Source organism: Nipponia nippon, unplaced genomic scaffold, assembly GCF_047370975.1.
Source record: "Nipponia nippon isolate SJK-2023a ecotype South Korea unplaced genomic scaffold, ASM4737097v1 scaffold_5, whole genome shotgun sequence".
Classification (NCBI taxonomy): domain Eukaryota; kingdom Metazoa; phylum Chordata; class Aves; order Pelecaniformes; family Threskiornithidae; genus Nipponia; species Nipponia nippon.
This window is the reverse complement of record NW_028262369.1, coordinates 84,067,428-84,092,204: the sequence shown is the minus strand read 5'-3', so window position 1 is coordinate 84,092,204 and position 24,777 is coordinate 84,067,428. Positions and strand designations below refer to the sequence as shown.

General features: G+C 43.8%; 1 protein-coding gene across 8 annotated transcripts in view; it reads left to right on the top strand.

Annotated features, from left to right (window-relative positions):
• Nucleotides 1-4,646: 4,646 nt before the first annotated feature.
• The window catches only part of SMARCAL1 (SNF2 related chromatin remodeling annealing helicase 1), a 42,862-nt gene continuing 22,731 nt past the window's right edge, over nt 4,647-24,777 (top strand). For 2 of the 8 annotated variants that reach the window (XM_087730950.1, XM_087730948.1), the window contains exons 1-9: nt 4,771-6,689; nt 7,373-7,423; nt 9,682-9,744; nt 10,140-10,400; nt 11,618-11,668; nt 15,545-15,725; nt 16,688-16,838; nt 19,658-19,816; nt 21,608-21,673. In XM_087730950.1, the coding sequence (XP_087587076.1) occupies nt 5,819-6,689; nt 7,373-7,423; nt 9,682-9,744; nt 10,140-10,400; nt 11,618-11,668; nt 15,545-15,725; nt 16,688-16,838; nt 19,658-19,816; nt 21,608-21,673 (1,854 nt within the window). In that variant the 5' untranslated portion in view covers nt 4,771-5,818. The other 6 variants (XM_087730949.1, XM_087730951.1, XM_087730947.1 and 3 more) reach the window with 5 other exon arrangements.

Below are 24,777 nucleotides of genomic sequence, written 5' to 3'. Positions count from 1 at the left end.
AACTGTGGCTAGCTTTAACAAACTGGTTCTCAAGAGTTGGCTTCACATCAATACTAAGGCCATAGGACTAGTTGCTTATTCTGAGCTTGAAAACCAGGCCAGTAATTTAATATTAATCCCAGAATAGAACAGGGAATGCAACTTTGGTTTGTTTAGCCCGGTTTCCCAAGGAAATAAAGCTTATGCAGTTAAATTCTCTGTGTGTGCACACAAGCCTTTCCTTCTAACTTCACACCCTTCTGCCAGTTCAACTGTGTTTCACCAAGATAAAGTTCTGTTCAGCATCTGGACAAAAAAAAAACCAGTTGCTTAAAGCAGAGGGATGTTCTCTGCCCTGATCTTAAGCATATTATAAGACACTGAAGAGTCCACATTGCTAGTGCCCTCACCCCAGCTGGATCACAGATTGCGTTAAACGCTGGCAACACAGAAGCTTTGGGAACACTGTTTGCATCTCAATGTAGGATGTGGAGTTCTTTTTCTCTTTTAAATCTTTGTTCTGGGTGCCAATGAACTGCCCCCCACACCTGGGCTGCATCGCATAAAAGATCAAGAGTCGGCTCAGCTTTGCAGCAGCCCTGTGAGCATGGCAGCAGCCTGGCAGTGAAGCGGAGGCCATGTGCTGTGCAGACCATTGCTCTGGACTGGTGCTGTGGAGAGGAATCCAGCCAAGAAGGACAGAAGGCAGAAAAGAGACCCTGCAATCTGTTGGAGGGGTTGTACTATAAACAAGAGCAGGAAGGCTTCAGTGTGCCAGGGAAGAACAAGCTGCGTAGATAAAAGAGGCTGCTTCAAAAGAGTGGAGGGTGACTAATTTTCCTTGCACCGGGTGGCCAAAGAGTAGGGAAAAAGAAGTGGTCTTCACTGAGCTGGCAGTCAGAGGAGGGGAGCAACCTCCTCATGCTAGAAAAGCTCACAGCAAAGCCTCTGCAGGTCCTTTTTCATCAGAATTTCACAGGCAGTTGGATCCAGCAAACTCCAGATTTTGTCTTTGGTGCTACAAAGATGGTTGGGGAAAGGGCCTGATTCAGAGTCAACTTGTGGTAGTAGCTGGGCTGTCAAATGGGACAGCAGGTTCTTAATGTGCCTTGATGGCAGAGGGAAAGTAGAGGGGATTAACAGCTGTCTAAGAGAAGAAATCCAGGGAGAACTGGTACAGGGAGGGATGCAGGGTCATCATTCCCCTAAACCCAAGCACCCCCTGGCCCTCCAAGCCCAGGGCTCTGGGTCCCCAGTAGGAAGCTTAGACCCCGCTGAGGACCCCAAACCAGAGCAGAGGAAGCACAACCCCACAGCCTACAGAGGACAGGTACTGTAAAAAGTATTCTGGCTGGACCCTAGCAGCCCACAAGAAAGGGTTTCTCCAACCAGAAGCTCTGCCGGTCCAGGGGCCTTTCTCTGACACTCCTGCCCCAAGGCATTCTCTGAAGAGCTGACCTGTATGTCCCCAGTCCAGCCACTTGACTGGTTTTAGCTGGGAAGGAACTGATAAGGCTCATGAGCATGGCATTAATTTATTTTAGAAGGGGCAACTACAAGTTCTCCACAGCTGGTCAAAGACTGGCACATTTGGGCACTGGTAATGGTGTCTCTGAGCTCAGTGTGGGCTACTAAAACCCTCCAAGAAGCTGGGGCATCTGAGGGCTGATAGCCTGGGCTGATTTCCAGTTGTCTGCTGGATGACCTTGCTACACACAGCAGCTCTGCATGCAATTCAGCCCCAGCAGAGAGTGCAGGCTGGCCACATATCCAGGATGAAGGCAGCCAGCTCTGTCCATGTAGCGAACCACCAAGGTGCGTTGGCAAGGTGGTGGAGTGGGGCAAATACATTCAATATGACAGCAGTAGGACCTCCTAAGAGCAGCTCAAAACCTCTCAGAGGACAATCCATGAGATTCCAGAATATCTCTGGTGTCTTGGATCACTCGTATTTCAGATATTAGCTGCTGCTTATACAAGATGTACAATTCTGTCCTCATTTGGGAGCCAGCAGTCAGGACCAGCCAACCCAGCCCATGAGAGGATGTTTAGAGCATGATCCAAGTGATGGAAAGATCCTGGTTAAGAACAGCACTGAGAGCCCCATTTGCTTATTTTTTTTCGCTGATGGGAACGTTTCTTTGGAAGTGGGCAAACCATTTCCTCTGCAGCAGAGCTGGGGTGTGCTAACCCTCCCAGTCCTCCCAGGATTTTTGTACTGCATCTTTGCTCCCTGACCCAGTATGTGGAGGGTGAGTCCAAGCCACTGCTGGAAGCATGTTCTGACTGAAAGGACACCTGGAGAGCTACCAGCGAACTGCTCACAAACGGCCTCTCATTTTGTAGGTCTGTTCTCTGCATGGCTGGGCTGTTCCTTGTGCCTTGCTGAAGCTGTGCCATATGGAGCAAATGCTTCAACGTCTGTCTGTGTGTCTGCCTGACCGTGCAACCCAAGAGCTCTCTGCAAACGATGCTCCACTCTCATCATTTTCACAAGTTGGGGACATTCCCCAAAAGGGGCTTTTCTCCACTTTTCCCAAGTTTTTTTTTTTTTCCCCCAAATCTCCCAAAGCATGAGGAGCCATCACCAGAGACCTGGAACTGGACAGCTGCTGGAGGGGGAGAAGATAGCTCGAAACAGTTGCAGGGTTGTACTCTGCATGTTCTCTCTCTTTTCCATATGTGACACAGGGATCTGGTTTAGCTTTGGGCAGTTAAAAGTGTGACAAGAAGGAGAAAAAAAAAAAGGTCTCTCATCCATTCCTTTCTCTCTCTGCTGGGCAGCCAGCTGGAGTCTGCTGGCTTGCAGGGGAAGAAAGGGCAACAGCAGAGGATCTGAACGAGACCACTGGGCTGAGCAACCTTTCCTAGCAAAGCCACTGTGCAGTGAGGGGACCTGGAATCTGGATAAAGGTTTGACTTCTACTCTTTTTCTTAAAAGAAGCTGGGACAAAACCCTCGACATGGACCTCTCCTCAGCCCTGTGGTTTTCTTTAAAAGTGGCGTGTTTGCGAGTGCCCGCGTGCACATGGCGTGCTCACGTCTGTGCGTGTGCGATTCCCAGGTGAGTAACAGCACTCCCGGGGTTGTGCTGTGTGTCAAGTCGCACCTCGTTCTTGCTGCCTGCCTTGTTTTTCTCGGGCTGATGAGCTCCTGACTAATGGCAGTCACTGCTGCTTAATCAAGAAGCAATTTAAGGATAACCTTTTCTAATTAACCAGCAGAGAGAGTGAATAAACTGTGAAACAGCGAGCTGGCTTCGGTGTCCCCAGCCAAAGGGTCTGTCAGGTGGGAGAAAATGGCATCTGAGGACAGGGATGGCGGCCCCAGACCTGCCACTGGGCAAGGTAGTGAAAACCAGAGATGTGAGTGGGTTATGGTGCTCCCCGGGGCCTTTTCTCTGCTTTCTCCCAAGGTATCGCTCTGGTCACGCACATGGGGATCACGACTGTCCAGGAAGGGTGGCTTGATGTGTATAATCAAGCCCCATGTATAATTAAACCCTGGGAAATGCTTTTATTCAGAACTTTGACACTAATATGAGTAAGTACCTTATTATGAAGGTGTTCACAGAATCATAGAACAGCTCAGGTTAGAAGGGACCTCGAAAGATCATCTGGTCCAGCCTTTTGTGGGAAAGGGAGCCTAGATGAGATTACCTAGCACCCTGTCCAATCGCATCTTGAAAACCTTCAGTGACAGGGACCCCACCCTGTCCCTGCGGAGCTTGTTCCAGTGATTGATTGTTCTCACTGTAAACAATTTCTTTCTTATATCAAGATGAAACCTCTTCCAGTGCAACTTGTTGAACAGCACAGGGCCCAGTATTGATCGCTGAGGGACCCCACTGGTGACGGGCTGCCAGCCTGAGTAAAACCCATCGATCACTACCTTCTGCGAGTGCTTGGGAGCCAATTTCCTACCCATCTCACAGACCAGCCCTCCAGTCTGCATCTGGCCAGTTCATCCAGGAGGAGGCTGCGGGAAACAGGGTCGAACACTCTGCTGAAGTCCAGGTAAACAACATCCACTGCTCTCCCCATGTAGACAGAAAAAGTTATTTCACTGTAGAAGGTGATTCGTTTGGTTTGTCATAGTTTCTAGGAAGACTCGCCAGGGATTGCATTAAGACTAATGGGCCTGTAGTTTCCTGGGTCCTCTTTTGGGCCCTTCTTGCACACAGCTCTGACATTTGCCCTCTTCCAGGTGCCAGGGACATCCTCTCACCTCCACTACTTTTCACAGATTACAGACAGCAGCCTTGCACCAATGTCAGCCACTGCTCTGAACACCTCCTCACTGCTGACAACAGTTTTCACCCTTTCTCATGCATTACCTCCATTTTTTATTCCCCACTCACAGTTGCTCATTTAAAAGCCACATGCCTTGGCATGCCAGTCCCCACACAGCAGAGGCAGCCGGCAAGGGAGACCTGAACCAGCCGTGCAGCACTGGGTGCTGTTTGGAGCAAAGTCTCAGCCGATGGCCAGCAGCAGGGGCCCGCCCCCCGCATGTGGGCCTGAGCCAAACCCCAGCAAGAGGGTGGCGGGGGCGGCCTCCAGCCCCCCGACTCCTAAGGCGAGAGCCCGCAGCTCTCAGCGCCCCTAAGATGGCGCCGTGAGGGAAAGACTACATTTCCCAGCGTGCCGAGCGCCCCGCGCGCCAAGGTTTAGTTCCCGGCATGCTGCGCGCTGTCGGCCGTTGGGCGCCGCCGGGCGGCAGCGCGGGGTCTGCTGGGAGTTGTAGTCTGCGCGGCTGCGCGCCCTACGAGGCCTCTGCCAGCCGGTGGGTGTGCGGGCCTGCGGGCAGGGGAAGGCGGCTGGGCCGCGGCTGAGCCCAGGGCGGGCAGTAGTGGAGCTCCCGGGGAGCGGGGAGGGGCCGCGGCCTGCGGCGTGGCCCCTAGTCCCCCGTGGAGTGGCGGGTGGTCCTTGAGGACGGCGGGGGACCGCAGCCTGCGGGGTGGGGGCCGGGACCTCGATGGAGTTTGGGACAGGGCAGCCTGGTGCCTGGGAGAGGAGCAGGGCAAGGAGTGCGCCCCACTTCTTACAGGGTGGTGAGTGAGTGCTGGGCGAGGCGGGCAGCTCCCCGGGCATGAGGCTGGGAGTAGATGGAGTGAGGCCAGCTCCTGGGAGACGTGGTGGGAGCCAGGTCCTTGCTTTTGTCAGAAGGTCCTTGACCTGCGAGTGGACCTTTCTCAAAGCAGGAGCTGCCTCTGCCCTTTGAGGTTGAGTATGTATGTGCTACCTGCTGTGAGATGCCCAGGAACTGGAAGGTGATCAGGAAAGATGGGGTGTCATCTCATCTTTGCTGTTAGGTACCAGAAATATCAAATGCTTTCACACAAGACTGTGAAGAGATATATTGCTTTGCCTGCATTTGCCTTTACAGGTCTGGCTCTGAAGTGCAGCTTGTCCCTGTGCTTGGTTATTTTATCAGTTCTGCTGGGATTTGCAGAGAAAAGTGCTCAGAACTGTAGTGAAATAGGGCTTTTCTCCTTTTTTCTTATGTTTTATCTATGTGGTACTGGCATGCAAAGCCCCAGTAGAGGCTGTCAGTGTCTGCTTGCTCATAATGGCTCAGCATTGGTCTGACAGCTTTGCTGTACTACTAGGTTTTTGTGTAGGATCAGTTACAGTAATACTCAATCACTAATAATACTGTGTTATCAATACAGTAAGTATTTTTTGGGGGAACAGAGTTGAACCTTCCTGTCTCTTTTTGCTTTTTTATTTTTTTTTTTTTTTTTAAGACTGGCCTTCATTCCTATAAAGAAGCAAGTGTCTCTGTGATTAATTCCCGATGTAGTTTTGATTCAGATTTATTGTTTGAATTGTTGAAGATGTCATCAGGCCTTACAGAGGAACAAAAGAGAAGAATTGAAGAGAACCGCCAGAAGGCTTTGGCTAGGAGAGCAGAGAGGCTAGCAGCCCAGAGAGGTGGGCACGTGGGGGTCACTGGACCTCAGGTGAAAGAACAGAGTCCAGGCAATTGGGGAAACTTGAAGGAAGAAAACAATCATGTCAGGTTCATTAGCCATCGCCAACAGAATCCAAACAGTCCTGCGGAGCAGAAGAGCTATCTTCAGAAAGATTATAATCATTACACTGCAAACCAACAGATGGCTGGTTCACGTGGAGAGCAACAAAAGAATTGTTCAGAGGACTCGAAACAAGCAAGTGGCATTAAACAGTTCCCTACAACAATCCCAAATTCTCTGAGTTATTCCAATAAACATTACTTGGATGCTGGTGGTCAGGAACATGGACAACAAGCTTTAATTAATCTTGGTACATTCCAGCAGCCCAAATGCTACCCAGCTTTCAAAAATCCTACAGAACCATCTCATCCTAGATTAATTGATAATGGGCACCCTGATGGTAGTAAAGATTTACAAAATCGGAACAAATTTGCCATAAAATATGTTTCACCACCAAGCAGTGCCACCCCAAGTGATTCAGAAATGCAGATAAACACAAGCAGACCAACGGAAAGAGAAGGGGGAGGTGGTGCCTCTCAGGCCAGTGGTAGGATGCAGAAGCTGACCAGCTCTGCTGGTGCAGGCTCTACCTTTGAAGGTGCCTCTTGCAAGAATGTAAATAGTGTTACAAAAGGAAAATGTGTGAAATATGGGGAAGACCGATTCCAGGTCGAAATAGGGTATAATGCTGAACTCATTGCTGTGTTTAAGAAGATACCAAGCAAAAGCTATGGTAAGAACTGATTGTTTGCTGTTATCTCTGTTTTATGTTGGATCAAAGTTTCAGCATCTGCTGGAACTGTAGTTGCTATGTGCTCTTAGCAGTGTAGCTATTGCTGGGGTGGAATATGTGGTATTAATGGGGGACTGGAAAAATAGAGACTGCTGAAATTGGAAAGAAATTCTGGGCATAAATAGTTTGAGCTTGGATTTAGCCAAGGAATCAGAAGCCCTACATTATGAACAATGCTTTGAGAAGTTTAGTGACAGCAGCTGGTCAGAGTTTTGGGAGTGAAGGAAGAGAAGTTATTCATGAATTGGTATGGGAAAATGGGTCACTTTAGCTGTAGTTCAGAGTTGATGAGCCGATTCTGTTAACTGGATTACTGAGAGCAGTGGAGTCTCCATCTTTTGGCCTGCTTCTGATCTCTTCTCCCTGCCTTTATTTGTTATATTGTACTTTTGTTTACCACCCATGTGTTGGTGCTCCCTATGAATGGCTGCTGCATTCTTCGTGTCTTAGTATTGATGCCTATGGGTTTTTTTGGTGTCATGTAGCTGTGAACTTGGACATACTGTTTTTCAGATGTGTGTCAAAAAGTTCACGAGTAGATTGAATTCTCTTTTACCTCGCGTGAACATTATACAACAGCACTTTTTTCTACCCCAAATGATTCATATTCTGCCCAATTTTAGATCCTACTGTGAAAAAATGGAATTTCAGCCTGGAAGATTACAGCAGTTTCAGTAAGTAAATGGGTTGTTGAATGATAAAAAAGAATCCAAGTCTTGACCCCCCCCCCCCCCCCGCCTTCCATAATTGTTATTTAGCTTTGTTATTGTCTGGGGTAATAAAAGTAGTGCTACTCAAGCATAATACCCATCTGTTAGGCATCTAGCTCATAACATTTTTCTGACACTTTGTAGTTGATTAGAAATAACATAATTTTTCACATAATCTAAATGCTAAGCATAGGTTTAACTTTTTCTGCTGTTGCTGAATTTTTCAGCAACCAACAAGCCGGATCACAGAAAAAATATCTGCTGTGCAGGTGCTTCATATGAATCTGTATTGAGAACTGAGTGAGTGTGTTCCACTCACTGGCTAATGCTTAATTTCTAGGTCCGTTCATGTATTTTCTTTTTAAACAGCTCTTCCCCACCCCCTGCTACATTTTTTCCTGTTAATTTTGGGTGTCAGAAAAGGAAAAAGGGTAATTCTCTAGGGCTTTGAGTGAGACTGAAAATGGATTTGCCTTTTTTTGGCATAACAAGGATGGCTTTATCTTTTTTTCTCTCCTGTCATTTTGTTCTGGAAAGATTGAGAGATGATAGAGGCAAACACTTCAGGTAAGCTTTTCAAAAGCACATTGTATTGAAGCGAGTGATAAATCACTATTGATTTCAGTGGGAACAGAATTAGGCCTGTGTTGAGCACTTTGAAAAACCCACAGTTGAGTGCTGGTATTTTAGCTTCCCATGTGGGTTGCCACACATTTATAATTTAAATGCTGCTGGTTTGCTTGAAGTGTATCAAGTACAGATGAGAGCAGAGTCTCTGCACCAAGGAGCTTGCAAATGAAGAGGATGGTTTTTAGAAATCAGGCTTTTTTTCCTTAAAGATATCCACTATATGAGTTCTCTGTGGAAAGTTCCTGTTGACAAGAGAAGACAATATGTGACCAACATTGGACAACGATAGCAGGGGAAAAAATACCCTGAGAAAAGGGAACTGACTTAAAATGCCCTTGGTTTGAAGTCCTGTAAGTGTAAAAACAGTTATTTTAAAACTTCCCAGTATTAATTTTTTTCTTCTGAATAATGTTGTGTATTACATTTCTTTCTTTGTAGTAAAAATTAAACACGCAGTCAAGCCTAGAAACAGATAGTGAAATAAAAGAGAAAAGTATGGTGGTTTTTCTTCAATTTCTTTCAGTATTAGTTGTAGAGATGAGCTTTAACTATGCAATGCTAGAACAGTAGCATCGAAACTCTCTTGCTTGGTGCATTGGGAGGAGAAAGTCTAAACCAGTGGTTTCCTAGTCCTCTACTTTAAAAATTATTTTCACTTGATGCTCTCAAACTTTTTCTTCGGAGTGGAAATCTCAAATGCTTGGGTTTATTCTGGAAGTCACTTATTTTAAAATAAAGGTAGATGAGATCCAAATGGCTTACTAACTGGTTAGGAAGAAAGTGTCTGAATTTGTTTCTTTTTCCCTTTTTTTCCCCTTTTCAAATCTTAACCACTGAACTTAAATTTGTTTAAGTTGTTGTTGCATATCAGTAAGCTGGACTATTTAAACAGAAGCAGGGTGGATCATGATGCGCAGCTCAGTCCTCAAAGGACTAGATTCAGCTGGGCTTACTCTAAACAGCTACTGGATAGGGGAGGCTGCTTCTCTTTACAGATACATGGAGGTAGAATGTGCTTAGTTGTCCCCTGATCTTGAGTCTAATGGACTCTCGAGATGCTAGTGAATCCTTGTGTTACTGTAGTACCTATGCGTTGGAGTCTTGGGGATGAAATTAATTATTTTATTGCTGTAAAAATACAAGAAGAAATTGTTCTTGTTCCTTACCCATCAAAGTTCAGCTGTAATGATAAAGACAACGTGTGGGTCTAGATTGGCAGAGAGACACAGGGAAAAGTGGAACGTTTGTTAGTGTGGATAGCTGTGGTCTCAGGCTAACAGCTGTGAAATGCTGTGTCCCTTTTCTCCCCATGCCATGGCATCATGACAGAGACGGCTGCTGGTGATTAGTAAGGCAGGAGTGCAGATGGCTAGGGGAAAGTACAAGTCTAACTGTAAGACACGGTAGAATAAAGGGTGATGGACTTAAATTGTAACAGAAGAGATTTTAGGGATTTGGACTAGATTCCTTCCTGATATCCCTCCTACAGTATTGTGAATATACAGCATTCCTCCTAGATGAGATTGCATATCAGACATTGACATGAGGCAGGAGGCAGATAATTTTAGATCTTTCTCTTTTGCTGTTTGCAGAAGTACCTTCCCATCTTTTCAGGCACATACTGTTGGTCACCATGCCCCTGTCCCTGCACCATTGTAAGTGAAAACACTGTATGACTCTGTGCAATTTCCTGCTGAATGTGGCTCTGCAGATTGCCTGCTCGGACCTAGTGAGCCACATTTTGGGATTTCTGACAGAGAGTGACAGTGCTGGACAGGCCCTTGTTCACCTACTGTCACGTGTTCCCTCTGCCCCTGCTGTATTCTCTGTGGAAAATCCCACCGGCCTGCTCCTCCAGGCCATCACTCTCTCTATTCTTTGTCCCTGTGAGTGAAAGCGGGGAATCATCATTCCTTTTAAACTTGAAGGTGCATGGTTTGTTTGTCATCCTCTTGTCCTTTCTCTTCGCAAAGTATCCTGTGCATCTTTAGTTTTATCCATGTTCTTTGTTATTAATTCTTTTCTCGGTATCTCATGCTTCTCTCCCTAGTGGAAGCAGCAAATCAACTTTCGTCAGTAATTCTGGCACCACTGGGAGGAGAAAATGCAGTTGGCTTGGCATCAGGCTCTCATTTCATTGGCAGTAGGGTTGATGTGAAATCCCTCTTGAAGATGTGTAAGAACTGGAAGAAACCCTCGGCCCTTGTCAAAGGGAAGTGCGTGCTGATCTCTCGCTTGCGGTTTGAGGTTGATATTGGGTATTCTGCAGAAGTGATTGGAGTGTTCAAACAGATGGATTCCAGAAATTATGGTGAGTCTCTGGTTATTTCTGCTTTATTCTAATGATGTTGTTGGGGCTGCTCTTGGAGTGCTGTGAATGCTTCAGAGGAGAGAAATTGTGAGAGTACATTCCTCTGAAACAGCATGAGAGGATGTACTTTGGTGACAATTTTGAGATCTCCTGTAGTTCTGGTATAGCGCTGTATCTGTGTCCTGCTCTTTACTCTGTACCAGAGCATGTCCTCTTCTGGGCCTGTTAGCCAAGGTGATATTTCAGGACTTGGCATGATTACATTTACTGTTGAGGTGGGATGCGCTGATGATTTGCTGGCAGTACGAAGGCCACGCGTAAGTTCTTGTCTTTACTATCAAATGCAGTTGGACGTTCTCATATTTCTCCCGCTTTACTGTGGTGTATAATGGCTGCAACTGCCTGAGCAGATTGAATTTACCAGCAGCTTTACTGATGTTTTTGAGGCAAGTGGAACTGTAGAGCACTTTTTATGTTGGCATTCAGATTTCCATGGTAAATACCAGTTTTTCCCACTTGTAATGTGGGAAACGAAGCACAGAGTGATGAGGTGATCTGCGCATTGTCACAGCAGGTCAGTGACAGCATGGAGAACAAATCCTGGGGCTCTTGTTCTTTGGGCAGGGTCCCACCTGGCTCATTGTGTCTTCAGCTGACTCTGAATTCACTCTAACCTTCCCTGGAAGTTGTAGGCAGGTGCTACCCAGGGATAAACCTGCCAGACAAGTCTGGCATTCGTGTTATGTTTTGTGTATTGATGAATTGGGGAATTTCCTCTGTACCATCCTGGGCACATCATTTATAGGGTACAGAGGTACAATTGAAGGTGATTGTGTTACTGACTGAAGTCAGAGTTTGTTGGTTAACAAATAGGAACCTTCATGCACATTCTTCATCCCTTCTTGCAGTGAAGAGAAAGTGTTGCCAAAATCCTTGAGCAGGTAGGTTCATTACACTGGTTCATTAAAGGAGCTGACCTTGGCTTGCTCTGGTGATACCACCACTTCTAGATGTGTGCTCGTACTTTTAAGTCTTCTTCAAACTGTTTGCTTAATGTGAAAGCCAACAGAGGAGAATTGATTGCTGGATAAGGTAAGAATTCTTTTAAAGCAGTTCTGAAATGCAGAGGTTATGAATGGATAGCCACGTTCTTATGGACAGAGCATTCAGTCTTTTAAAAAAGAGACTTATGACAGTGTTTGTTGTAACTATTGCAGATATGAACACCAGAAAGTGGAATTTCCTGCTGGAGGACTATCCCAAACTGAGTGAGTACCTGCATTTTCCTGGCTAGGGTTTTTTTCTGGGGAGGTAAATTAATTCTAACTTCATTTCTTGGGCTAAGTCTTTTTGCTCTGGGGAGATAAGATGCTAACGAACCGCGAAGCAGATGTTTTCCTGTGTTGTCAGACATTTACAGTTTGTCCAGACTCAGAATTTTATAAATGTGTGTTATTCATGGCAGTCCTTTAGGGGCCCATTGGGAGGGTGGCCCTGTTTTGTCAGATTTGGCACTGAATTTTTGTACCATTTCTTAGAACTCCAGAATGTATTTACTATCACAAAGTTATTTTTATCACTTACAATGTACAGCAGCTCTACTTGAACTAAGGAGTTGCAGGAGAATGGATTCCTCTGTTCCCACTTGCCAAATTTGAAGAGGTCTGCATGGTAGCTGCCAGGCCTTCCTGTCCTTACAGAAATTCTGTTATATGGACTCTTTTTAGCTGTGCTCCCCTTGTCCTCAGTGCCAGCCTGCCTTGCTCCCTTTTGTGAGTATATCAATTTGTAAACTGGCACAGCCACCCCTTGCTTAGAAAACAAACATGTATCAGGCTGTTTTACTTCCAGTTCTTTAAGTAGTGTGCACTGTGTTGTGCTATTTCATTTCACACCCAGGAAATTTTGTTTTTCAGGACAGAGCGCTAGGTTTTCGAGACAACTGATGATTTCTGTAACAGCCAGTTCATCCACAGTTACAGTCTAGGTGGTGACTGTCTAGATTATTTTGTTCAGCTTCATATGTTACTGCTAGTAATAATGGCTTTGCAGGCAGCACACAACTGTTAAGTTTTTAATTGATAACATGAAGCAGGTTAGAATTCAGGTTGCTTCCATAGCTGAGTTGATTGTGGGGCAAACAAGAACTGCCTGTTTCTCTTGCAGAAGTGTGCAAATCTGCTTGAAGCAGAAGCATTCTTCTTGAAGCAGAATTTCATACTCTACTAAAATGCTTCGGTGCTGGTTGATGGATGCTTAAAAGAAAGCCTCGCCAAAAAATCTTTTTGAGAGCATCGTATTTTCCCTTGCAACTGGAATCTAAGCACATAGTGTTGCTACAGTGTTCATTTCTTGGTAGAAGTTGAGCAGTAGACTTCTGCCTTTATGCATCTGTGTAATGCTGGTGAAGCTGTGACTCACTGAACTGAAATGTAGAACTGTGGTTTGTTGTGTTTTGTTTTTTTTTAAAAAATGGATGCCACTTTGCAGAATAATCCAGTCTCAGCAGCATGCTCTTAGCACATCTGCTTCTTAGTTTTTTATGTTTAGTTAAGTTTATAGAGTGCTTTGAGATGAATACCATTATGCAAGTCCTAAGTATTATAATTATTATTTATCATCCCAGTCGGCCTGCTGTGTTTGCCTTAGTACTTGTGTGAGGGTATGTGGCTGTGGAATTTGATTGGGGTAGGCTTCAGAAAGATAATATGCAAGGTGCTCTACGCACGCCCTTAGAAAGTGTGACTGAGTGTTTCAGAGCCGAAATGCTATTGCTCAGAGTGGTTTTTCTCCAGCATTGGCTCCTGCTTCCATGGGATACCGAAGCATGTTTAATAATTGAGTATCTGCATGCTCCTATGATGCATGTCTTAATAACATTAGTAGTGGTTGTAGGGCTGAAAGCCACATTGTGGGGCCTTGTAGGAATGCCAGATCATGAGAACAAATGAGTGTGTCTTGGGGGAGACTATTATGAAACTCCAGGTTTGGGATGTTGGCAGGCCCCGATTTCAATGAGAGCTGATGATCTCTCTCAATTTTCTAAAATGGCCTTTTGTATGTGCAAAGGGCCTGATCCTGTAGCACATGTTAGGCAGTCTGAGCAAACACATCATCTCCCAGTCTGTCACTCTCTTGGCCATGCTGGCTGGCAATTGTATGCCTCACATGAAGTATTCAGAATCCCACAGACTTAAGGAAAGCAACAAAAAAATTTCTCCCTAAGTGTTCTTGCAGGGTGTAATTTGTGAGGGCATTTGAGGCTTCTGGCACATGCCTTTTTGAGGAGCAGCATTTGCTTTGTGCCTGTTCGTTTACCTATGTTAAAATAAAAAAAAAGAAAAGAATTTTAAAAGGCTGGTTGCCATTTCCAGCAGAGATCTGCTAGCTGGGAACTGTTTGTAGAGGTTAACGTCTCTTTGCCTAGTTGCTCAGTCATCTTTATATAAAGGTCACTTCAGTAAAAAATGTCTGTTGGATGAATCATGCTGGTGGCAGATATATCTTAATCACTCTCCCAGCTCATGTACAGAACAATAGCAACAGAATTATCAGTGAGCAAATTGTAGCAATTATGCTAACACATAGCTCAGTCTGTGAGTGTAATAACAAGCCTATGCTGTACTTTGGGTGGAGAGAGTTCCTGCTATTGAAGAAGCATAAATTAAACTGGAGAGTTTAAAAAGTTTGGTCATTGCCCAATCACAAATGGAAATCTTTTCATATGTATATTTCTTGGAATTGCTTTCCCCCTTGATATGGCAGGGGTCCATTCTGCTGCTTTTCTCTTGGAGATAACTGAAATGAAAATACTTAACTGAATTCTGGAGGTGCATTTACTCCTGGTGTAGTGAGTTCTTATTTCAGTTTGCATATCTCTGGTTATTTTTGCAGACAGAGTTGTTTTATATCTTCCTGACTTCATATACAAACCAACCACTGAATAAAAAAAAAATGCTTCCTGCAATAAAGGGTCTGTGCACATGCATTGTGTTCCTGGTGTAGAGGTGTCTTTTGTTTCTCAGTCAGTGGTCAAAGATTGATTACTAAACATGTTTTCCTGGTCCCAGTTCACTGCATGTTTTAAACTGGTATTTGTTTTTATAGAAACTTACTTTTGGACTAAAAAGAAATACTTTTATCTTTTTGGGATGGGATAGAGAGGCTAGTGGAGGGGACTGAAATAAGGTTGTCTAGGAGGAGAAATGCCCTGGCGCTTTGCTTGTTGTGATGCATGGGTTGAAAAGATGAAGGCCCTGATGTCTTTGCATAATGGAGGCTGCGGATCCCTTTAGTTTGACTGGGAAGGTTTTAAGCTGCAGGTAAAGTTGAGATGGTTCATGGGTGAAACAACAGTAGTGGTGAGGGACTCAGGTGGCTGCCTGCGGGCTGATTCTGGCCCGCAAGCTACTTCTGTCCAGGAGAACAGCAGGGGACACCAGCTGAGCAGGGAGTTGCTGTTGGTACTATGTCCCTGAAGGATTCTGTCAGAGCGCTGCTGATGGTGGTACAAGAGCAGTTTCTCCGAGTCTTGAGGTGCTTCGTGTTTTCTTATCCAAACATGGTAAATGAGGGGTGATAAGGTGGAGACAGCCAAACCTGTGTGAATTTGGGGAACAGGAGGAGAAGAGAGTTGTCAAAGCTAAAGGTGTATGATCTTTAGGTAACTGTGTCTCAGGTCACTCCTGATCACTCAGGGATGGTGGAGACCTCAGAATGCCAAGGTTCAATGCAGAATGCCAAGGTCAAGATAAAGATGCCCCTGCCTTCTAGGCTTCAGGAGCTTTTTTGTTTAAATCCATACTTTCATTTCTGAGTAAAGTGTGCCCTAAGTTGCCCTCAGTGTGAATAATCCAATTCCAGCTGTATTAGTAGCAATCATCTCTGAATGATGGCATCAGACTTTCAGTTTTTTATAACCAAGTCTAAATACAAGGGGAGGAGATGTGATTCATCATGTGGTTCTGAAATAGACTTCAGGGAAGAGGCCAGGCCAACACCTGTGCATGATGCAGTGCTTTCTTGAGCTGTTTCAGCATAGGAAATAATATTGTTGATGAGGTCGAGGGTTGTGCTCTGACATCCATAATGTAAGTTGTGTGTATGTTGCCCCTTCTGATAATAAACTGCTCTGTTCTTTGCAGTGGAAATGTTACAGAGCCTTGTGTCGGTAGAAGTGGAGCCACTGCCCGAGGCAGTAATACAAACCTTTGCTGCTCAAATACAGAGATCTGCGTCACAGACAGACATTCCTGATGCTGACCTTTCAGTAGTGGACTCCAAAATTGTGACGAGCCTCATGCCCTTTCAGCGGGAAGGTGTGAAGTATGTCCTTTTTGCATGCTGTTAAGAGCTAGTCCTTGCCTAGAATTGCATACTTTATATTGGTGCCCAGGCTGCATTGTCTTCCATGGAGGGCTCCACTTTCTCCAGAGTCTTGGGCTGTTACACTCCAGCACTCTGGGCTCTTGGTTTTTTGGTATGTCTTGTTTTGTTGCTTTTTTTTGTGGATTTTTTTTTTTTGAGTGACACATCTATTCTGTTTCTAGCTAGAATTCTTCATCATGAGTCAGGAGGAAAGTAGCATTTTGCTAGTCTCATAAAATTGTTCAAATGATACATCTCTGATCTTCCTCTTGTGATTCAGTATGTGCCTAATTGTCATATGATTTTTTTATTTTGGAAGGTCATTTATTTTTTTTTTTCCCCCAAGTGCATCTCTTTTGTTGTTGTTGTTTTTTAAATATTAACTACACATGGGAAAGTGCCAGAAAACGGGACCCAGGCCCTGAAAGATTTAAAATGACTAATTGTATGTAGAGATAAACTTTTAAATGTCCCTGTCCCCGTCATACGTGGTCATTAGTTGTTGACTTCAAGATGCAATCCAGGAAAGTCTGTACTTACTGGTGTTAAAGTGGCATTGTTATTAATAATATTTTCTTAGCTCAGCCAGGATTAACTTTGGGACAGAATGTGAGTAATATCATGGAGAGAATGTGCTTTAAATAATTTTAAGGTCTTGAGACTACTCGTCATATGAAATCAAAGTCTCTAAGGACTGGCCTGAACCACTCTATTCAGGACCTTCCAAGGTTTAAGAGATTTGTGAGTTGCTCAGTTGTGTTAGGACTAAGAGCGAAGATCCAGGTTTACTGAAGAACCCAGATCACTTCCAGGTGATCCACATTATAGGCTGGGTGATGGGTTGTGCTTATCTTGGCTGCTAGGACAGATGGTAACCCATTTCTTGACTCTTCATTATTTCCCCTCTCTATTTTCCCCAGTTTTGCAATTTTACGAAATGGACGTTTACTTCTTGCGGATGACATGGGATTGGGCAAGACCATCCAGGCAATCTGCATTGCTGCATATTACCGAAAGGAATGGCCCTTGCTGGTGGTGACTCCATCTTCCGTGAGGTTTACATGGGCAGAGGTACTGTGAGCTTGAGCACGTGCAGGTGGCCAGTAGAGGGTATGTGTGATGGTTGTGCTGTGTTGCATTCTGTACAAGTTAAAATTTTAAAAAATATGTATGGTAAGTGGAAGAAACTACAATTTGTACTCATTTAGAAACTTGAGGGGGGGAAATTGCTTGGCACTGACTGTATGATATATGCCTGTTTTCTTTTATTGGCCAGTTTTCTTTTTGTGGTCCAGCTGATCTGTTGGAAGGAGGGAGGTCTAGAGAAAATACCTCCTCTGACCCTCTGTTAACTTTGTTTCTGCAAGTCAGCTGGCTCCAAGGGGCGTTTTACTCATCGGTGTCAAAGACAATAGTTGCATTCTAGCAATTGTCTGTTGTATTCACGCCCTTCGTAGCAGTATTTGCCAGTCTCTTGGCTGGAATAGAAGCCCAGATGCTGGGATTCTCCACTTTGTTCAAGAGGCCCATTATCATCATTAAGTGTCTGTCATAACATGTCTTTTGGCCTGTCCCCTGTATGTTGCTGACTCCTCCTAGTCCTTTATTAATGTTGATCAGAAGCCCAAGAAAGCTTGTATCATTGGGAAATGTCTCTTGAAATAAATCACTGTTGTGGCTTGTACACTGAGGCTGTTGGGTTGCCATAGGCTAGTGAAGTGTTCACTGTGGGAGAAAAAGGTGAGCCAGAAGTTTTAGGTCAGTAATTTCATGCTTGAGCAGGAGAGAGTGGGAGTTTAGCTTTCCCTGGAATGTTGCACTGATAAGTGTATTGGTTGGGATTTGCTGGTTTTGTGCTGTAACCAGGTTGTTAAAGCATCTTGGGTTGTGTTTTCACACCTAGTAGTGCAACAAAATGTTGGGCAACAAGAAAAGAAAATTGTTTACTGAACAAGGGAGTGATACTCATCATGTTTGATATTTCAAAGGCCTGTAGGCCTTTGGGTCAACACGTAACCTGAATCCATGGCTTCTGTGGGATACCTACTGGGAACAATTTGGGGACGGTTTTCCTGAAGTACTGGGCACCTGAAGCTAAACTCCTACATCCCACTTCAAGACATTTAAGCAATATGAGTTCGTTTTGGGTTTTTTGTTTTGTTTTGTTTTCCTTTGAGTGCTTGATTTCCTCTTCCTTGTCCTACTCCCAACTCTCCAGGAGGCTGTTGTGGGAGATGTTTTGTTAGGACATTTGCTTTAGAATGATCTGTGTTGCTTTGTGGGTATGTGAAGGATGCAGGTCTAAGAAAAATGTGTCACAAAGTGGAAGAAGGTAGAGTTTATTATGGTCTGTAATCTACTTGGTTCATTCTTGCACAGATGTGTTTTACTGTAATGGTAGAAGCTTTTGTGGTGTCTCTGGAGCTGAATTGCCAGAAATTTTCTTAATCTCAGAGTGGTCGGCATTTTCTTTTGGCTTTCTGGGCTCAGGCCACTGAATGCCTTTATATTCAAGGTGCTATAGGAAACTAGCAGGAAGATGCGAGGTACTCTTGGGTGAGAAGTACTGCAGCCATGTGCCTTTGGAGTTCAGCATTGAAACTTAAATAATTAACGGTGAGGACAATTTCAAAGCACTTCTTGTGGACAAAGGTCAGCATTGAGTGAGCAGCATAGGATTGCTTTTACAGTGTGAATTAGTCATGTGCCCTTTATAAAAGGAGAGGGCAGTACAGCTAGGAGCTTCCAGATACTTGCCCACTGCTGCCGCCTTTGTCTAAGTTTTGGCTTAGCATCAGCCACGTATTTTTTGGTTGGGATCTAACCTTGCCTGCATGTTGGCCAATTTTGGTTGTGGTGCTTACTGTAAGTGGTGAAGGATAGTTAATTGTTAGTTTCTCGCATACTGAGAAATGTGAGAAGCTCACATTTGACTCCTCTGGCTGCTACATGTGGTTGCTGAACGGAGAGGAATGAGGCTTGGGGAATTTCCACAAGTGAAGGGCCTAGAGGCAGAGATGCCATTTCCCATCACCACTCCTTGGATACATTTCCGTAGGGACCAGATCCTGATTGCTAAAGCCTCAGCCAGTTCTCTGCAGAGCAACATCAGCAGAAATCAAATGTTGCAAAGAGATTGGTGTCATTGGGGACACAATTACAAGGGAAATGGTGGGTGCTCAGTAGCTAACAGATGGGTTTGGGGGAGGATATTTTGCTCTGGTGTGTGGAGCATTTCAAGAGGTTGATTTGAATGACTATCACCACATGTATTTCAGCTGCTGTCATAGAGCAGCTGGTGTGTTGTCAACTTGATCTTTCCATTTTGTTTGTTTGTTTGGGGTTTTTTTGGTAGACTTTTTAAGAAGGAGAGGTATTGGAAGAGTTTTTGTTGATCTGGATGAGTCGGACTTCATCCTTACTGTGGAGTAAACATTGCTATAGTGAGAGATGTTTACTGCTTAGAATTCTGTGTTTCACAGCCTGAGGGTTTCTGTTGAGTGGGAAAACTAAATTTCCCTGTCAGTAGAGGTTACTGAGTTCTCTGGCTCTGAGCATAGCAGGTAACATTGTCAGGAGGTTATGCACATTTCTACTACAGATCAGATTTTTTTTTCTGTAAGAAGCAAGAATAGAGCACGTTTGAGCCTTCCTAGCTCTGGAAGGTAGATTTAGCCTTATAGCTTGAGTTCTGTTCTTGATCTTTCCATAACTAGGGTTGTTGCTTTGGGAAGGCTGCTTACCTTTACTGTGCTCCCAGCTGATGTCTAATGGCAGGTGCGGTGGCTCCATGTTCTAAGCATTCATGAGGCTGCTCTGTGAAGTGCTTTGGGATCTCAACAGAGGACATAAGCACCAGAATGCAATTAATTGCTTTCCTCTTCCTCCAGGCATTTCACAGGTGGCTTCCATCGTTGAGTCCAGGTAGCACCAATGTCATAGTGACTGGCAAAGACAACCTAACAGCAAGCGTGATCAACATCATCAGCTTTGACCTCCTCAGCAAGATGGACAAGCAGCTTAAGAGCACTTTTCAAGTAGTTATTATTGTAAGTGGTACACTAAAATTTTGAAGTTAATTGTATGCTGCAAGTGGGGTAACCTTTGTGTTGTACAGCAGTGTGAAGTGGGACTTATTTAGGACTGAAACTGTCTTGTAATTGTGGCTGTGATTTCAGCTCTCTTAAGAGCAGAAGCAGGTTTCTCTGAAACCTTTTAAGATAACTAGTAGAGTTTAATTCCTTTTTGATTCCTGAGGCTGTGTTTTCTCTTTTACTGGTTATGGTGCCTCTCTGATTTCACTGGTTTTAAGTATGTCCTCTGCTGGAGAGCAAGGTGTTTAATGTGGTGTGTCAATACGGTAGTCTTGGAACTGTATCTTTTTAAGGGGATTGGACTTCAGGGTGGTATTAGTGTTTATCCAGTAAACCAGATAACCTCTCAATATCAAGTATGTAGGTAAAGCATCAAAAAATCTCCCTTTGCTTGTGTTCCACTGACAATCTGCATTAAGCCTTCTTTGATCACTTGTATCATTTCTTTTGTAAATTACTTTGAAATCCATTTTTAACCTGTTACAGAGATGTGGTGAAAGGCATTTTTCTAGATTTCAGTTACTAAAAATTCAAAACACCCAGTGTTTCAAATCCAGCTTGGATCAATAGAGACCAAAAGTGTCTACGTAGCTTTGTTTGATGTTCTCAGTCTAGTGTTCAGCACACATATGCACCTGTCCCTAAGATCATGACAACTGGAACATAATAATCTTTTTGTTTCTCAGCGTCAGATGGGAATGTGGGAATAGATGGAGTTCTTTGGAGACCAGACTACTCATGGGGGAATTGATTTCTTTTTTTTTTTCCCCATTTTTATTTTTTTCCCCTGCCCCCTCTCTGACAAGACATTCTGTCAGGGTGGATGTGCAGGTTGTTACTTTTGTGTGCTGGTGCTTGGAGTAAAGGGACTTGGGCTCTGGGGCTACTGCCCTAGAACCTTTTACCAGCCCTGAGCTGGCAGATGTTCCTTCTGTGTGTTTATATGTTCAAATTTGGACCCTGTATATGTTTTTACAGATGAGAGTAGCCCTATTGAGTGCTGAGCTTCCCTGCTTTTTCTTCCAATCTTCTTTTGATGGCTGGGAACATTAATGTAGCTTATTTGTTAATCAGGAGGGAGAAGGCTATGCCTGAGAGGCTAAGCAGTTGTATTGTCTTTGCATGCATGGTTGCTTGCTCATCCACACGTGGAAAGATGAGAATGTACCCTTGGAGGGTGCCGATTACTTCTTGTGTCTAAGTTCTGCCTTGCTACAGCAGTAGAAATGAAGCCTGTTTGGGGGTGATGTCTCAGGTAGGAGGCTATTATCTGCCTGGTGAGCCCTATCAGCAGAGCAGTTGGATCCTAATTAGATTTCTTTTTTTCCTTATTGTTTTCATTAACCCCTTATTTAGGGAAGTGGCACTGTATAGACCTCCTATGTTTGCTGCATTTAAAGGACACACAGGGGCAAATGAGTATCAGTGGTGGAAATAATGTTCATCTCTGTCCTTCCCTCTCCAGCCCCCTCTGCTCACTTGTTTGCAGTCATTTGAGATTCATGACTTTAAGGTTTGATTTCTGTTCCATTTGCTTGCAGCTGTGGGTTTGAATGTAGGAAGTCTGCTACTCTCCATGCTGTCTTTTCATTTAGAATTTGATGTGACTATCCCAGTGCTTTAAATATCCTCTGGGATGATAGATTTGTAATATTAGATAGCTGAGAATACTGGGAATTTGTTCTGTAGCCTGCAGTTGGACTATGGATCAGAACTGTCTTCACTTTCATGCTTGTTTTGTTTCAGGATGAATCCCATTTCCTAAGGAACATAAAAACTGCACGATGCCGAGCTGCCATGCCTCTACTCAAGGTGCGTATGCTGGGTGCCAAACCTCCAGCAGCTAAGGTCAGGCTCCCAAAGCAGCGTTGCTCCATTTACCAGGTTTAGGAGCCAGCAGCTGAATTCTGTTGTTGTGCAAGTGGAAATCCAGGTAACATTGTAGATCCAAGAGCAAAATTTGTCTCTGGCTTAGACACTTGTTTCCATACAAATGTTAGATGGTAAGACCTAACAAACAAACTTCAGAAGCTCCCTTGATCTAATTGTGGTACTGCCACTGATGAGTTTTATGGTGACGGGAAAAAGGGAATGTCAAAACTTACCGAATGTATTCGGGGAGCGTAGGAAGGATATAGTAGTGTCAACGTAGCTTGTTTTATTGAAATAATCATTATCAGTTACTTCTTGGCACACAAATCACTGCTGTATATCAAAATGACATTACCTAGATCCCTTTCTTGGCTTTGGTTTTGGACTCTGCTTTGTTACTGCAAGCTTCCAATGTATTTGTGTGTCTGGAGTTCAGGATCACTCCGGCTGGTTAAATGTACAGAATTAGTAGGAAATGGCAGAATGTGAGGTTAGCAAGACAAGTGGCCCACAGAAGGGAGACTATATTCAAGTATGCGATAGCAGGACAAATGTCAATTTTAATGTCTGCCTGTTGTCCTGGGAGCAAAGGATCAAACTCTCCCTGGTAGCCTCTAGCAGATTAAAGTTAACGAGTAGTTTCTAGACACTGCAGAGTCTGTACATTAGAACAAGGTAAATGCAGTTCCTCTTCAGCAATTATCAGCAAGTGTGTATAAAGGGAAGATTCGATCTGTGATGGCTTTATAGCAACCAACTTTTATATGCAAGATTTTTAATGGCAAGCTGAAGGTGGTTGTCCTTGAATAACTTCATTGTTCTCTTTAAAGGCCTGACTCTTGTCTTCTCTTGCCTTTCAAATCACTTCAGGCTTTTACTGTTTGGAAACTAAGTAGGAGGTCCAATTTTATGAGCAGTTTGAAGTACAATAATTAGGGTGTGTGTCTGGAAATGGTGGAAAATAACAAGTTTACCTTGTTGCAAAGTGCTTGAAAAGCGGTCTCATCCTTTCCTACTGTAGCTTTATAAGGATCAGCTTGTCAAAATTATTTGCAGCCTACAAGATATTAGAGTGAAAGATGGTAGCTGTTAAGTGGAGGTTAATTGCCTGTATGAACTTACTGAGAATTTACAGTTTTAGGCTGTCACATCATTGGTCTTAGAGAATTGAGAACTGGTGCTTCTGAAACTGAATTTCAGTCTTCTGAAAGCATTAAGAGTTTCATGTTCATATCATGCATTAACTCACCTGCAAACAGCATACAGTACCAGATATTTTGTGTTAGATGTTCAGGTAAATTTTATTCTCCTGCTTGCTGTCTATAACTTCTGAAGCGAGTATTTGCTGTAATAGCCACTCTTCTGCCCTCCTTGCTTTCCAACACAGGTGTTTTGCTCTAAACCTAGCCCCTTTGGCAGCTTTGTCCTCAACTACTAGTGAGTGATGCTGTGTTCACTGCTGGCACAACACATCACAGCAATGCTTTTGTATTTGAAAGAACTGCCAAAATATGAGGAGTTTTCATCACTTGAATACTGGATTTAACAACTATACTGTGTCATCTTTATAGTAAATAGTCAACAGGGTAAAAATGGGATTATTTTCAGTATTTTACATGATGCTTTGAGATTATTGAATAAGAGGCATTGATAAATGTGCTGCTGAGCAAAATATTCTTGCTCTTGCCTCCTTTATGTTAAAAGGATTAGAACAGTACTGGGGCTCTTAGAAGACACCAAAAAAGCTGTGTCCATAGGTGAGCCCTTGATAGGTACACTGCTTCTAGCACCTTAGTCCCTACCTTAAATTCACAGTGTGAAGCCGTGCCAGTGCTGTAACCAGAGCCCCTGGAGCCAACTCGTGCCTTGTCTACCTTCTAGGCGTTGCTACTTCTAACTGTTGTTAGCATTATACTACTTTAAACTTTGTGAGATTGCCATAGTTGCTTATATTTCCTACGAGGTTCCCAACATCCTAACGCATGGAAGCTTAGCCTTGAACTGACTTTTGGGGACAGAAGAGAAGAAAAAGCACCTAAGAAATGTGCTCCTTTGTCCTTACATGCTACAAAGATTTATGAGTCCGTAACGACACTGGACAGATCTAAGTTAAAAATGTTTCTGAGCCTGAAATGTTTCTGTTGCTTCCATCCATACTTAATGGATTCTTTTTATCTTGATAGAATCTGCTCCTGTGACTTCTCCATTTGAATAATAAGTAAAATATAAAAATTGTTTTAAGTGTTTAGACAGAACAGCACAATAATCAGATTAAATCAATACATTCATAATAAAGATGACTTACCTTGGATATTAATTTTGAATCTGCCTTGTTAGACAGCCAAGCTGAATCTCCACCTCTGAAATATTTAACCCATGGTTACAGCATTTAAAGCCTTATTTTACTTTTAATATCTGACATTGACTGGTTTTCAAAATGAAGTGGTATTTTTAGCCGCTCAGTAATAATTCATCTTTTCCTGCTCTCTTGTATATATTGCAGAGCAGGTGTGGTATGGAATTATCAAGCAGAACCATGTATTAAACATGTGGCCTAAGTTTGTCAGTTGGGAACTTCTAGACACTTTTTTAATATTAAAAAAAAAACACAAACTCTGTGTGTGTGCAGCATTCAGTGTCTTTTGTGACATACTTAGCTGCTGCCCTGACAAAGATTTAGGGAAGTTTTGCTTAGGACAGTGGGAAGTGTGACCAGAAAGACTTTTTAGTGCACTTTTATAATGGCTGGATATATGCAATGACCATGCTTACTACCTGCTAGCTTGCCCCAGGCTGCCATTAGTTTGGAGTAAGTATATAGACATGTTGTGCCCAAGTTATTGTTAATGGACAAAACTTTGAGAGGAACTTATAATTACGTGAACAGTAAGATAGGGTGAGCTGAAGTAGCAGCAGCAAAATGTTTAGGCCAGATTTCTTATTCCCTTCACATTCCCAGTGGATGTGCAAACTTGTGGGTGTGCAGACTTGTACCTGGGGGAGAATGTTTCATCCGCCTACGTGGAACCAGGTGGCAGAGTTTG